The 15,700-nt window shown below is 40.7% G+C and overlaps 1 protein-coding gene across 10 annotated transcripts in view; it reads left to right on the top strand.

The window, feature by feature from the left end:
- The window catches only part of FAM110B (family with sequence similarity 110 member B), a 115,513-nt gene extending 100,523 nt beyond the window's left edge, over positions 1 to 14,990 (top strand). For 9 of the 10 annotated variants that reach the window (XM_076329677.1, XM_076329672.1, XM_076329674.1 and 6 more), the window contains one exon: positions 11,745 to 14,990. In XM_076329677.1, the coding sequence (XP_076185792.1) occupies positions 12,047 to 13,159 (1,113 nt within the window). In that variant the 5' untranslated portion in view covers positions 11,745 to 12,046 and the 3' untranslated portion in view covers positions 13,160 to 14,990. Of the gene's footprint in view, positions 1 to 3,912; positions 3,944 to 11,744 lie in introns of those variants that run through there. The other variant, XM_076329682.1, reaches the window with a different exon arrangement.
- The last annotated feature ends 710 nt before the right edge of the window (positions 14,991 to 15,700 follow it).

Genomic DNA, 15,700 nt, shown 5'->3' with positions numbered 1-15,700 from the left:
TAGTTCAGGACTCCCCGGGGGCAAGCCTACTGCGTGTCTGCTGTCGGCACGCAAACAGCACATCAAGGTGAGCTGAAGTGATGCCAAAAGCAAGAACTGGATTTACTGAGGAGGGTACAGCAAACCTCAGCACTCATCCAATTGACTGGCCGGTGTTTCTGGTTGACTGGATTTCCTCAACTGTTCGTTTTCCTCTTGAAAATGTGTGGGACTCCAAGGCTGGTATCCTTCTGTGATCTCCCCTGCCAACCACCCCGGTGCCAGCTCCTCCGACGCCAGCCTGCTAGGCTCGGTGGATAGTCTGTCCCGGGCATGGAGGCTGCAGGAGAGAGGAAAGGACGTATCTCTCGACTGCAACCCAAAAGTGGCCTGGGTTGGAGAGAGCTTTGCTTCAGGAGGAGCTTCACTGGGCGATACCCTTCACTGCACCCTCACGCCGGCTCTGTTCCCTCTGCGGGAGGTGATGGGGAAGAGCACTTGAAGTGTCCTTCCTTTTTCCTCTAATCCCTCTCTGTCCTTGTATTCTATTTCTGCTTCCCAACCCACTGTTCGGTGCCCCCTTCTCTATTCCCAACACCTTTTCCTCTCTGCTCTTTTCCTGATAATTGCATTTCTCCTTTACCTCTCTGTGTCTTGCCATTTCTCGCTCTTCTTGTGTCTGTCCCCACACTCCCAAATCCAGGTTTGGGTTTTGTTTTTTTTCTTGGAGCTGGGATGCCTCAACCCACCCTGCACTGCCTCCCTCTCCACTTGGTTAAATGCACTGGTTGCGACTCGATACAGCTTTTGTTTACTTTAAGATGGTGAGGTTTTTATGGTTTCTTAAAAGTTGGGGTGAGGAAGAATTTCCATCATCATCATAACTTAGGGCCCTCAGACATGTGAAAAGCATTCAGTGCGCAGTCTGGACAGTCTGACTTCTTAAAAGCGTCTTTCTAAGAACATTGTTCTTAGAAGAAGAACATCAAATGTCAGTAATACGGAAACACACTTTGAGCATCAAACTTGGATATTAAACAAAAGTTTGGATGCTCATTTAACATGTGGACTCTGTGGGCACATATTTCCAATACAGCAATTAAGAAGAAAATACACTCAGTGTATTTTAACAGCTAACACCTCAACAACTCTAGTAAATACATCCGGTGTAGTCTAAGGGGTTACACACGCAAACGTGTAATCAAGCCATGCACATACAGTGTAGTGCTTGTGCTGGGTTATACAGCAATACCATTGATTGCAACATCGTAATAACACTGAAGACTTAAATTGCATTGTGTTCCAGTGCCAAAATTGGTATTTTTAACCATCTGCTTGAAGAAGTCTTAAATATACAGACATGCCTTCAAGACATAGTGTTATGCACTCCTTTCGTTTTCTTTCTTGACTTCTAACACCATGTATCTTTAGACTTGAGGCTGGAGAAAAGGGGAGTGAACTGTTCTGTGGTATGGGAAAATGTCCCCTTATCTAGAGAAAAACATAGCTGTACCAGTCAAAAATGAAAGATACCATTCATGGAGTTGTAGTGCCCTGGAAAATTGCTGTAAATCATATGTGGTTTGTTTTTGTTGGGGTTTTTTTTATTATTATTTTAAAAAGACCTAATTTGATTTTACAGAGTCAAAACTTCTACAGTACGTTTATTTAAGAAAAAGTAAATGGGCAATATTTTATGTATGTAAAGTTTCAATGCTTAGAAATGGTTAACTCAGGGCAATTATGATGTAGAAATTATTTTTAAATAGCCATGCTGACCTTACTGCAGTAATATCTCATGTTACAGAAAAGGCTGTTTAATACAAAGGGTTTTGACAAACAAGACCCCACAGCTAATCAGAAGAGTGGCTCAAAGTCCTCAGTTGTCAGAATTAGGCCACTCTATTGTACTCCACTGGCTGAACATTATCATTTTTCTAATGGTACTGGTTTTAGCATACTCAGTTTTTAATTGTGCCTACTGTACTGCCTATTGAAGGTGGTCTTGTAGGTTCTTAATATCAGTAAAAGGCGTTCATTGGCTATAATTAATATTTATTTCTAAAGATGAAACAGTTGCATTCGTGTATAGAGTTTATTAAAAAGAATTTTCCATATAACAAGATAAGAGTAAGCTGTTAAAATATGAGAGAAAAGATTTAAATATATATAATTTCTGTGACTTTCTGGTTTCTTGCTTATGAAAATTTGGTAAGTATTATAAGAAATATTCCATACACTTATGCACTATTTCTTTCAAATATATTTTCACAACAGGTAAGAAACTTCAGAAAGATGCTATTAAGCTTTGTTTTGAAACTTTGAAAATAAGTATTTTAAAAAGTTTCTCTTACTAATTAAATCTCTGACTAAAAGAAAGGAAATTTTAAGTATGATATATTTTTTCCATTTATAATAGCTCTTTATGGTTTCTGTTTTTTCACAGCATAAATTGTTGGGATTGTCTCTCTTTTCTGAGTTATACTTGTTTACTTTGGGTCTTCATGTATTTGAACATTTCTGGAGTTTTGCAGGGTTAGTAACTGCAAGGGAATGTCTAACTGCAGCTATTTTCATTGTGGGTTTATTGTTATGTCTCAAATAAAACCTGTTTATAGCTATGATACTATGTTCCTTTAATATATTTCTCATTCTAAACAGTTTTAGAGAATTTTTCTCAATAAATAAGAGTCTAAACATAGCAACTTGAGATTTCAGGGCTGTTGGCCTCTTATGACAGAGTCTGGTAAAGTTTTTCCTTTCCCACAAAAACAAGCTGGCAGCAGCAGCAGGTATCCGTTTATGTCCAAAAGATTAGAGATTGCTGCAGTCTTCCGAGAAATGGGAGAGTGGATCAAATCTCCAGTCCCCAAACTGGGGCAAGCTTCCCACCTCCTGAGGAAGAACCCAGTTGGCAGAATATTGAGTGGGTCTTCCTGTTTCAGCTGAAATGTCCTACTTGCTAGAAATCACTTAATTGCACTGAAGCAGGGTTAGTAACCTGATTTCCTCACTCAGTACCGTATGTGGGCTTTTTTACTCTTTCCTTAATTTAAAGAAAGCTTGCAAATACTTATTTTTTTAAACGTGGAAACCTTTGAAAAGGTGCTGGAGAGGGGTCTGTCTCTACATATGGTATAGCCTAGTACTTTGAGCATCTGCCCTGGCGGGCTGCTTCCAGTCTGCACTCCAAGTCAAGCAGAGGAAAAGGTGTTTTCTTTGTCATCCTAATCATCCCTGACTGCATTTTTAGGGCTGGCAGATACCTGCTGGATAAGGCAGTGTGAACGAGCAAGATGGGCAAGGAAATCCCTGGTTCCTCTACAGCTTGGGAATTAGCCATCAGGCTTAGTTGTGTGCATGCCTATTAGTAGAAACAACAGGGCTGCACCTATGCTGGGTGGCATGGGTGTTCAGGGCATACCCATGGGCCTTTTCCTCTGAACATCCCTCCTGTCCTACATGCTCATGTTCCTTCCAGATTTCTCACAGTTCCTTTCCATAGAAGTCAAATATGGGAGATGGGGAAGGTGTCCAGGTTTTGACCTGGTTTGGTGTTCAGGGCGTAGCTGGGGTGTTGTACCCCGGCAAAAGAGTTCAGAAGTGATTCTCAATTTATTAGTTTAAGCAAAAAAACACTGGCAGAGGAACATGTGCTTCAAGGTGAGATATAAACCTAAATATCAGCTACCCAAGATTTTATGAACACTGCTGTCACTTAAATGGTGAACACAGAGACTCTTGTTTCCCTACAGAATCTGCCATTTTAGGGGGGTGGGTGTGTGTTTCAATGTTCATTAGTTTTGACTGCTCAGCTTGAGGTTGCTTTTATAGGTTTGCATGAAGCGAGCTGCCAAATCTCAAAGGGAAGCCATGTTGCCTTGCTGCGGTAGCTGTGAAGGAGGTGAACCTACTGAAGTCATCTGGTCATGGGTCCTCAAGTCTGACTACAAGGGCCCTGTTGGTAGGCACACTGCACATTTAATATAAACTTCCATTCTGAAAACCTATACTTTTCACTTTATCAATTTAACTCTGGCTTGATTTCTTAGCATTTCCAAGTTTATGTGCAGAAGTTGTTCCTCTAAGCCAACGTGATTTATGTTTTAGGGCTCACTCCATAGCGTAAGTTAAGACCAAGTCTGATCCCGTAGTTGCACTGGTGATGACAAGTATGCTGCAGTAGACTGCTTTAACATTCGTACAAATTTTCAAACACTTAAAGGATTTAATTTACTTCAGTGTGTTAAATAGTCCAGAATTGGCATTTTGAAAATATTGCTATCCAAATGTATGTTCTGTAGCTGAGTTAATGATAATCAGTTTTTTGGTGAGGGATGCTGCAGAAGTTACTGAGCTGTTGCCCAGCTGCCTAATTACTGATTATGCTTGTGCTTCTGTTGTTCTCTGCGGGGCAGAGGATCAGACTTTGCTGTGGCCAGGGGCCACGCGGGTGACTGATGTATGGAGACTGCAAATCCTGCTAGTGAGGCGGCGTATCCATGTGGTAATACTAGAAGGAGGGTGCTTTGCAGGTGTATCTCTGCAGTTTTGCAGATAGAAGATTTTTATTTCTTTCTTCACTAATGCATATGATTTCTACTGAACCTATTACTGCAAAGATTTGGGTAGCTTAAAATACAGCTCGCTCTTAAAATGGACTTGTTAAGAATTACCACGGATTTCAGATGTGAACTAAAATGGATAGTGTTCCATTTAAAACATTTTTGCTGAGCTTCATAACTAAAACCGTTTTGTTGTTCTGCCTCCCTCTGTTTTCTCCCAGTGCGCAGCGATGACACATAAAGCTACCTAATTAATTTTTTTTTTTTACTCATTGAAAATGTTACCGCTAGGAAAAAAAGTGGTTTTCCAGGATGTCGAATCCAAGCATGGCTGTGAGGGACAGCTGCCAGGAGCAAGGAGATGAGGTGCCAGCTTTTCCTATCAGTAGAGGAGGGGAAAGGAAAGACGTAGTCCAGGTAGCACTGCTCCTTCAACCAAAGCAGAGCAGGAGTTACTGCGTCTTGCAAAAACAAGATGGTGCGATGGGGAAACGGTTTGAAGAGGAGGTGACGAAGGAGCAAAGAAATAAGAATCCCCCTTTTCCCAAAGAAGAGGGACCAAATAGCTGGGACCCGGTGCAGCAGGGACCTGTCTCGGGGTCTGATGAACCTCTGAATGTGACGGAGCACCAGGACCCAGTATCCTGTATTGAAGAAGGGGGCTGTGTTGATTTCGAAAAGTGCAGAGAGGATCCTGAGGAAATTCTGTAGGCCCAGGAGACCACAGGGTAAATTGGGAATTGTGATCTTCTTGTAGGGAGGAGGCTATAAATTTAAACGTGATGGTTATGGAGAGATGCAGAATTAAAAGGATAAAAGTGGTTTGGACTTGAGACCATTGACACTGGCTGATGAACGAGAAGTAAAGGTGTTTGCAAAGTAAAGCTTTGCAAAGTGTTTAGAGAATCATTCTCATAGAATGCACACTGAAATAGAAGTATTCACATAAAGCTAGAGCTACAAATGTAATAAAAAATTACATTCCTTACTATACTTTTTTAGGCCCTTTCCTGATTTTTTTGTTTAAATGAGAGACTGAAATTATTCCAAAGAGTGCAATATGGTGTAATCAACACAGGGGTCCAAAGAAAACAGAATTGATTTCCATTACAGCTTTTACAAACACAGCACGTAATATTGCTCTAAATAATAAGACAGCTTATATTTTTTTTTTTACTATCTAGTTGGAAAAAAGGGAAATTTCATTTCTGAGCGTTCTTGTGCAGCTGTCTGCACCTTTTGAAAAAAGTCAAAATTTTCATGTTTGGGAGCCATCCATAGGGCAGTATTTATCCAGAAGCAAGTATCGCTCAGAGTGGATTGTTGCTACTGGGTAGGAAATGTAACAGTGCTGGATTTCAGAACTACAAAGAAGCAAAACACTTTCTGAGGATTTTTCTTTCAAAGAGGCATCTCTATCCAGCTCCCAGTGAGCGCTAAGCATACAGTACAGGGGCAGTATGTAAGTATAGCTGCTAAGTTGCTTTCCTGCTTTTCAGGCATTTGTATCTCCGTGGATTTTCCAGAAGCTATTTCCTCATAACAGTGTTAGCATTTCTGGTTGTGGCAGCATCCTGCTTTAAACCTCATCGTTTCAACTGCACAGTGAAATAGAAAGAGTGCTAAGTGGTGGCAGTGCTTATGGAGAGTTTTATCTTAAAAGTCTTTGAGTGTGATGTAAGAGCAAAGCAGAATTAGCGTAAATATATCAGCCCATTGTACGTTCATCTATGCAAGTTACTACAAAGTTAATGCTAGTTGTAGTTTGGGTTTTTTGGTTGGAACTAACACGTCAGCAGTGAAAAGTGGTCACCTTTGCCAAAGTTGTTACCTTCCCACTTGGTGGAGATTTCCCACATCTACATAATTCTGCCACTCTTGGTTTTAGGTCACTGTAGTTCACATTTTTTATGACCTTTTGAAGGCTTAATCGCCTACTTGAACAGATATTGCTCTTCACTTACTGTTCACTGTTTCACGTTTTAAGGGGGAGCAGAGTTGAAAATCAGGACTTTCATTAGTATTTTGAGTCATGGTAGGTAGATCTGAAAGATTATTCCATCTCCTCATGCTTTATCTTGACAGTTAATATTATGTGAGACCAAGTCTACACCCATATACATTTATCTAAAATTGGTTTCAAAAATGAAATACTGCTGCCATTCTGGATGTAGATTATCTTATGTCAATTTAAGCCTGGTTTATTTAGGCTTAGCCTGTATTTTTAAACTTAGTAATATAAATATGTGGGGTTTATAATGACAATTATCCACAGAAGAATTTCTGTCAGTTTTAGATGTACACATTAGTATAACTTAGTGCATAGACCTGTAGCAAGTCATTCTCAGTGAAACCCTCATTTATAGGCTTTGCAGGGACTGTTAACAAAGCAGCATCTTCATAATGCGACCTGCAGCTCTGAAGTGCACCTAGTCGTTAGCAGAGCCTGACATTTTCCATCTGTGTCCTGTGTTCCTATGCAGATTTTGTTTTGTGATCTCTTTGAGTCCTACTGAGATCACTTGTTGATTACTTATGCTGGAATTTATGTGATGTTTACGGTGCATCTTGAGGTAGTGGTAGTTTATTTTATCATCTGGAAAATAAAATTATTTTTTATTATTTATATATTTATATTATAAATATTAATTATAATATTAATTATAATAAATATTAATATATAATAAATATTATTATATATTTATTATTTATATATTTATAAAATTATTTCCTCCTGCAAGGAAAGCAGAGTAAAGGCTCTCAGCCTTCATTATATTTATCCAGTGTGCTTCATCCTCCTGTACAATCCCTTCATCCGCTGTCCCAGAGGGATGAATTAAGAGCACGAGCTTCATTGTAGCTTTATCGGGTGAAGCTGTGTCCTCGACGAAGTCAAGAGCAGAAATTCCATGAATTTCTTTTGGGCCACATTTTCACTGTTGGTTTTTGCTGCTTTGTTGCAACTTGAATACTGTTAAAATATGTAGTGCTCTTCTGTGGATACTTTTAGGCAAAGACTGGCTGAAATTTGGCCAAGGTGTAGGAGCTTACAGGGCAACACAGGACCGGGGAGGGAAGCACACTGTTTGCGGTCAGATAGCGTCATTCAGTCTGTGTTTAGAATGCAGCTTTAGGTATGAGAGCAAGAATAAACTTGAGTATTGTGCAATAACATTGTATTAATAATAGTGCTAGAAATAAATACTTGCCAGAATGGGGCCAGTTCATAAATTTCTTTTAAATTTCAAAAAACTGCATATTTAGAATATACGGAACTGTAATTCCAAAGTTTCTGTATAGTTTATCTCCTCCTACTGTCTTGGCTTTAAATCAAGGAAAGAATATTTTATTGAGGATTTATTTGTAGTTAATGTTAGGTGTATAGGTATTGCTGCTCTAGGCTGTATTGTGTTCCCCTAAATCATGCAGATAGTGCGTCTGTTATTTAAATGTGAATATCTGACAAACATATTACAGACCTAAGAGTGATTAGAGCACGATGCCTAGAATGAGTAAGTGCTTTGGATCTCTGCCTCTGTTGCAAACGAATCCTGAATCAAAGTTTCTGGCTGAAAATACAGCTTTAAAAAACCAAAACCCCTCTACCCCTTTGTACTTTTTGTATTCTACTCAGCAGGTCTGCAAAAGTCGCTGGATGTTAGAGGAGCTCAGTCAGTAAGAACTTTTAAGAAAGGTTTTATTAATGCATGCATAGTATTAAAACTATGTTTGAATGTGTGCGTAAGTTTTTAGCTTTGTTTTTCTTTAAATAATCTCTTAAGTCTAGCAGTTGTTATAAGGGAGAGCAATAACGGAAATCCGGAGTGAATCCTGAAAAACACAATTCAGTCCACAGAAGAATTACACCTACAGACTAGACATTTGGACGTAAACAGAGTAAAAGGAACGTTTCTTAGGTCCCTAAGTATATTTCACACATTTCCTGGGAGTGGGTGAAGAAAACCTATTTGCCTTTGAGGTTCTGCAGTGCAAAACTGGTACCAGAGCTGTACACAACAGGTAATTCAGATGCCTAAGCAGTGAGTTTCTGTGGAGTTTAAGCCAGAAGCAAGCCATTTCTATACCCCTGTTGCTGCAATGATGATTTTCACAACTGGAAACTAAGTGGCACAATTTTGTCTTCCTGGGACTACGCTGTTCTGCTGCTGCTCAGCCTTTTTCATTGCCGATGAAATTAATAAATAGCAAGGTTCTTTAGTGTCGCTGCTGTGTTTCAGGTGCCTGTGGACAGCAGAGAGACTGGTAGGAATTGCGCTCACTTTCCCTGCCAGCAGCAGAATTAGGCTGCAGCCATCACCAGCACAGGCAGGAAAAGTTGTTTCATTAGCACTTTACGTTCGTCCACCTCTCTTTCATCCCACTTTCTTTTCTAACAGTGTCTGGTTAATAACTTTTAGCTCTCTGAGATAAGAGTACTGAATAAACTTTCCTGGGATATTTAAATGCAGCACCCCGGTGAAATGGGGTAATTTAAACAACACACAAAGCCTTAGTTGATGCTTTTTTGTAGCTGCATGTATGATATTTTATACCAGCAGCCCCACAGGTACAAAGCCTCTCTGTCTGGCCACGTAACCACCCGGTCGTTACTCCCCCCGCTCCCTGTGCTGGCCCGGGTGGACATTTCTGCCCTGGCTCTTCACCAGGTCTTTGATTTTCTTTGTAGGCATGGCTGAAGCTCACTGCCAGTCACAGCGTAGTTCCATTGACTTCAGGGCACTTGGCCACATATATGCTTGCAAACAAGCACTCTTGTTCTCTCAGATGAACATGCATGCACACTGTGATTTTTTTTTTTTTTCCCCTCCTTCTTCTTTTTTCCTTTTAAGTGTGGTGTTGAAGCCAATGTGGATGCTTAGCCTCCTAAGCAATGCTTGCTGGCATTGATCAGGGCTGTCCTGAGTGAGGAAGCTGTTAAGTGCTGGCGAAAGACTTCTAAAAGCAGCCTCGAGTCTGATGCCTCGGTTCCCACAGCTCCGATCCATAGTGATGCGCGGAGCTGCTCGCCAGGAGAATGGAGTTGGCAGCTGTCCTCTGGGGCAGGACCATGGTGGCCTTTAATGACAGTGGCCGAGGAGGAAATGGAGAGTTGTGGTCTTGCTTATTCAAGTGGTATTAACTCAGTTGGGTGACAGCGTTGTTTAGTACAGAGAATTGGGGTTTTGGTTGTTTTGGGGATTTTCTTCTTCCTGACAAGACCCCTGCTCTCGCATAGATTTGATTTCTGCACACAAGTATCAAATACACGCACCAATGGGGTGTTTTTACAAGCACTTAGCCATCAGGCTCTGAGCTGGCGATGTGGAAAGATTTGATCTGTGTGTATGGAAGAGAAATGGGCATGTGCAGATGGGTGTTGGAATTGCCTTCAGCGCATTTGGAAATTTGATACTTAATTTCAAAATAGTACCAATAAATATGTTGATTCAAATGAGAAAAGTGAGCTTTTTCTCTTTCAGAAAGACTTAGTTAAAATTCAGGAAGTCAAACTGCTGAGGAGTTAGCGCTAGGATTTATAAAACAACATTGAAAGGGAAGCTTAATTAACATTTCACTACCCTTTCAATTGCGCTGAATGCGTGTCTGGTTTATCACCCACCTAAATATGTTAGTTTGTATTTGAAGAATGCTTGTGACAGTGAGCCTTCAGGAGAAGGCTCAGCTTTTTCGTATAATCTGATTATAGCATTTATATATTTTATTTGTCTGCTTTGACCTTGGATGACTTAGAGAGACTATTCAATGTATATATCATGTATTTCTGGGAATCAGTACTTGAAGTAGTTTTCTTTTTACTCTTAATGTACCTTTAGCTGGAATTTAATCTTTTTGTGGGTTTTTTTGGTCTAAACAATATACTGATGGCATGCCCTATATTAGTAAGTTGGCTATTGATGGATGAGCACGCACAGCATGGCAGTACACACGAAAGCAGGTCATCCCTGGGAAGGATGCTGCTCTGCGTTCCTTAGGATGAGTGAAGAAGTAGCCGCTGCTTTTCTTTCTCTCCCTGAAGAACACAGCGATAACAGAAACGGGATATTAAAAAGGGCAGCATAGATTAATGGGGCAGTAATAAAACAAATGAGACCCATTAGCTAAATCACTGCTTGAAAAGTAGATTCCGTGATAAGTGCCCTTCAGTGCCTCATGTGGGAAAAATTGTTACAGCACTTGTAACATCATCCATGGTGATGGATTTTAGACTGTTGTAACAATCCTAAGTGATAGGATCTTAAAATAATTTGGATGAAGGTAAACTTCATTTGCACTTAGTGCTTGGTAGAAAACTTGAACGATTATATCCAAATGTGAAGACAAGGTATTTTCTTTCAAACCCAGTCAGAATGCTTTGCGTGCTCCCAAAATCTTTCATCAAAAAACGAAGCCTTTTTTTGTTGTTCTGATAAGCCTGTAAGGTGATCACGAGAACTTGGAAATCCTTATTTTACTACTGGAGCACCGGTGCTTTGGGAACTAATGTTCAAACAGACTTTGAACTGGACTAGGTGGCTTTAGCAAGATCTCCTACTTTTTAATTGTTGATTTTATATTAGATTAACGATGAAACGTGTGAATTGCACTTAAAAAGCTACATGTCTCTGTTCGCTCTCTGCTTTTTAGACCAGATTGTTTTCTGAACCATAAAAAAGGAAAATACACTTAATTTCTTAGATTTACAGAGTACGTTGCCTATAAGGAGAAGAATGTTTGGGGTTTAGAGATAAAATGTGTACACAAATCAACTAATCAAAGCCAAAGATATTAGTTTAAAAGTGCTCTTTCTTCAGGAGATATCCATCTATAGATGGATAGATAGACCCATCTATCTTCAGGAGATAGATGGGTCTAAGTCTCTGAATTGACACATTTTGCTTCCCTTTTTCCCTCCAGAAATACACGGCTGTATCGTGGTGGGGTTTAATTTTTTTCTTTTCCAGTGTAATTTTGTTAAATCCAAGCTTAGGCTGTAGGCAACGAGCAATACGTGTCTTGCACGATGCACAGGGGTGCAGAGCGAGAGGGGGGCACGGGCGCCCCGAGCGCCGCCTCCCCCGCGCCAGCGCCGGCGGCTGCATCCCGTCCGGCGGTGGGAGAGGAGGGCCGGGAGGCGGCTGTTGCTATCGCTCTGATGTCAGGCGCTCTCGCTAACGTGTGGTTGGTTATTCTGCGTTTCAGATCGCTGCCGGTAGCAGAGCACAAAGGGAACGGCGAGACTCCCGCATCTTTCAGCGAGAAGAAAGGAGTTGGCGGAGCAGACTAATACGGACTTGTGTCGGGTGGCCTTGCCCTACAAAGGCTGCCTTTAAAAGAGAAACGCAGTGTTATTTAATGAGCTGTGAGATGAGGCGCTGCTGCTAACGCTCAGATCCCAGGATTCATCGGCTATTCATTGTGCTTAATGTACATGTTTCTGCACCGTGCATTTAGGAGATCCCAGAGAAGAATCCAAAACGGCTGCGGGGGAAAGACCACCAAACATGCCTACAGAAACACTACCGACAGGTAGCATGGTGAAGCCAGTCAGCCCTGCCGTCACTTTCACGTCCGCTGTTCCTCTCCGCATCCTGAACAAAGGACCTGACTATTTTCGCAGGCAGGCGGAGCCTAATCCAAAAAGACTGAGCGCGGTGGAGAGGCTAGAAGCCGACAAGGCGAAATACGTCAAGAGCCAGGAGGTCATCAACGCCAAGCAGGAGCCTGTGAAGCCAGCAGTGCTGGCGAAGCCGCCGGTCTGTCCTGCGGCCAAGCGAGCACTGGGGAGCCCCACCTTGAAAGTCTTCAGCAACAACACGAAGACCGAGAGCGGCGTCCAGAGAGAAAATCTGAAACTCGAGATTTTGAAGAACATCATCAACAGCTCCGAAGGCTCCAGCTCAGGTTCAGGGTATAAGCACGGTCCCCGAAACTGGCCGCCCCACAGAGCCGATTCGACAGAGCTAAACCGACACTCATTCGCCGAATCTTTGAAGGTTTACCCCACGCAGGGCCGTAGCAGCCCGCAGGAGAGCAGCTCCAACGTCAGCAGAAGGCTCCTAGATCAGTCGGCGGAGACTTTCTTGCATGTCTCTCACAGCTCCTCAGACATTAGGAAAGTAACTAGTGCAAAGCCCTTAAAAGCAATACCCTGCAGTAGTTCAGCCCCACCTCTGCCTCCAAAGCCCAAAATTGCTGCCATTGCCACCCTGAAATCCCCAGAGATTGAGGCAGTCGAGTCTGGATGCGGAGTTAGTAGAAGACCCTCCCTGCAGCGATCAAAATCAGACTTAAGCGACAGATACTTTCGTGTCGATGCAGATGTTGAGCGATTCTTTAACTACTGCGGACTGGATCCTGAAGAGCTTGAAAACCTCGGGATGGAAAACTTTGCAAGGGCTAACTCTGATATTATATCCCTCAACTTTCGCAGTGCAAGCATGATTAGCTCAGACTGTGAACAGTCTCAGGACAGCAACAGTGACCTTAGAAACGATGACAGTGCCAATGACCGTGTGCCATACGGCATTTCTGCCATTGAAAGGAATGCCAGAATCATCAAGTGGTTATATAGCATCAAGCAAGCTAGAGAGTCACAGAAAGTGTCCCATGTGTGAGAGAAAATCCACCGTAGAAAAAGCAAGGACTGTATCTTTGTCTGTGAATATTCAGTTGTGAAGGGTTGTGAAGTCTACTTGAAGTCTTGTACACTTCTCAAATCTCTTTGTGTTGCTTGTTGTGCAATGTTTCCAAGTTGCATGCCTGTCAACATGTGAGCTGACCTGGCTTCCACTTGAACAATAACTAACTACAAAGCCTGGCTGAGCATACACATTAACTGCCAAAAGTTTAAGACGAGAATCTAATTAGGGCTTCAGTATAATCAAAGTGTTTACATGGAAAGGTTATATGACTTCTTTGGTATTTATGTGGTTCCTTGTGGATTTTATATGTCACTTTTTGTCTTAATACAGATATTGTCAACTGATGTTGCTAGCTTCTAAGTTGAAACAAAATCCCTTTGGGGGGAAGAAAAGCAAAATTGGCCAAAATAAGAGGTTTAGGCATACGACGATAGGCAAAGCAGCCTTATCTCTTGCAGAAAGTGCATTATTGGCACATGTAAAACTGTTTCTAAAAGGCAAAGAATGTTACGTTCTTAAATTATGTATCGTTGTTAAACTATATATCCCTACTTGTAGTAAGGGACTGTTCAGTAAAGGCTTCTTTTTTCTAGGTAAGCTCCCTCAATTTTACAGCAGAAGTAGTCTAGTGAATTTGCTTGACCTCTCATAAACTAAATGAGTCTTGCATTTGGGTTGGTATAAGCATTTTAATGATTTTGTGTTACCCTGTTGGAAAAGCTTAAAGAAGGTTGGAGTCAACAGATGGAAACGTTGTAGGTGCGGGATTTTGCGGGTTTGGTTTTTACTCAAAGATTCCTGGTCTTAAACTTTTGACAGGAATAATTAGATCCTATAGCTGATATTGAATGCCTTTATTAGTCAAACACATCATGACTACAAACTCCATGCTGTCTTTTAATTTTTTTTGTAGACCTATTTGAACAGTTAATGAACAAAAATGGAAATACACAGCCATATCAATATAATGCCTCCTATTCAGAAGTAAATACACTCAGTAGCTGAACTATATCTGAAAAATTGTGATTATGTTGTCTTGCATATGTTATATCTAAGGCTGTGAAAGTTTGTTACAGCTCTAGGAAAGTGTAGAAACATGACAGTATGTAGCTTTTCTTTTTTTTATTTTTTCCTCCTTATGATGGTTAGTGCTGCAGGTCAACCTGTTACAAATCTTTTGACAATCTGTGTCTTCCCAGTGGTTTAATGAACTGTCATTTCAACTGACAGTGGTGGTGTGGTAGCGGAGAAGTTGAAATTACAGTGGTCTGCTTCATTATTATTGTATACATGCTTTGAAGTAAATTGCAGCACTACCTTATACTTCATCAGCTAATAGGAAACTTTTTTATTGTGTAAATGCTGTAAGACTTTGTATATACTTCAGTTGTTACGAAATCTTTAAAAGGAAGAGTGTTATGCTAATAAATAGCTCCTGGTGCAGGTATGGTAGGTTTTTTGTTCTTTTTTTTACCCCTCCTATTCTTAAAACTATATCGGGAACTCAATTGCAGTGTGCTTTAGTGCTGTAGAAAGTCTTGGTTAAATAATAGTTCCAGTAAAAGGTTTCTTTTACTAAAGTGCTTTTCAGAATATGATTTTTTATAACGTAACTATAGCAGCATGATCTGTCTGAAGAACTAGAAGAGATTTTCAAGACTCCTAAAATAGCTTGCTTCTTCCTTACCTAGCAATGTTGCTGTTCCCATTTATAGCATCTGTTCATAATGAATCACCGCAGTCTTCTGAATTATTCTTCAGTAGTGCTTATTTATATATTTGAATATTAAAGATATTTTACAAAGTCGGGTTCTATCTTTTCTCTAAGAAGCCTGTAGCCTAACTTCTTACCGATAGCCACAGTTAATGCAGGCGAGCCTAGAAGCCACACAGTCATTTCTTGCCTATCGAATTATCCTACATCAAGTTTTATATAATTTTTTTCCAAATGATTGTTCACGGGGGGAAAAAAAGCACACATTCCGTTTCAGGAGGCTACTCTATGGTTTTTACAGTTGGCTTCACAACCTAAGATTTACAACATTCCTAGTTCGGTCAAAAAAATGGGGAGCTATGTATTTCAGCTACAGGCACATTTGTGACATTTTAAGCTCCATGGGTTTCAGTTGGCATTGACATCACACTGGTTTTTCAAGCATATTTTTCCAATAGTAAGTTTTTTCCAATAGTGAGTTCTACTCAGTTCAGTGACTATTTTGCCAAGGAAAATAATGCTTAAGGGATTAAAGCCAAGTGTAATGCAGCTGTACAGCAATGAAATAAAGAAGTTAAAACCGAAATAAAAATGCACTCACATTGTTCTCTCTCAAGTGTTTTAAGAATGATGATAAACATGCTATCGCAACTGTTGTCAGCCAAAAACAGTAATAAAGAAGCCTTTATAACTAGAAAATGGATTCGAGCATATGCTAGTATTCTGAACTCATTTCCCAGGGTTTGTTAGGAAGCCATAGGCTCTTGAGAAATCAAATTCATTTCCTTTTAATGCCACAA

This window comes from Aptenodytes patagonicus, chromosome 2 (assembly GCF_965638725.1).
Source record: "Aptenodytes patagonicus chromosome 2, bAptPat1.pri.cur, whole genome shotgun sequence".
Taxonomy (NCBI): Eukaryota; Metazoa; Chordata; class Aves; order Sphenisciformes; family Spheniscidae; genus Aptenodytes; species Aptenodytes patagonicus.
The sequence above is the reverse complement of the archived record's forward strand: the minus strand, read 5'-3'. Positions and strand labels throughout refer to the sequence as shown.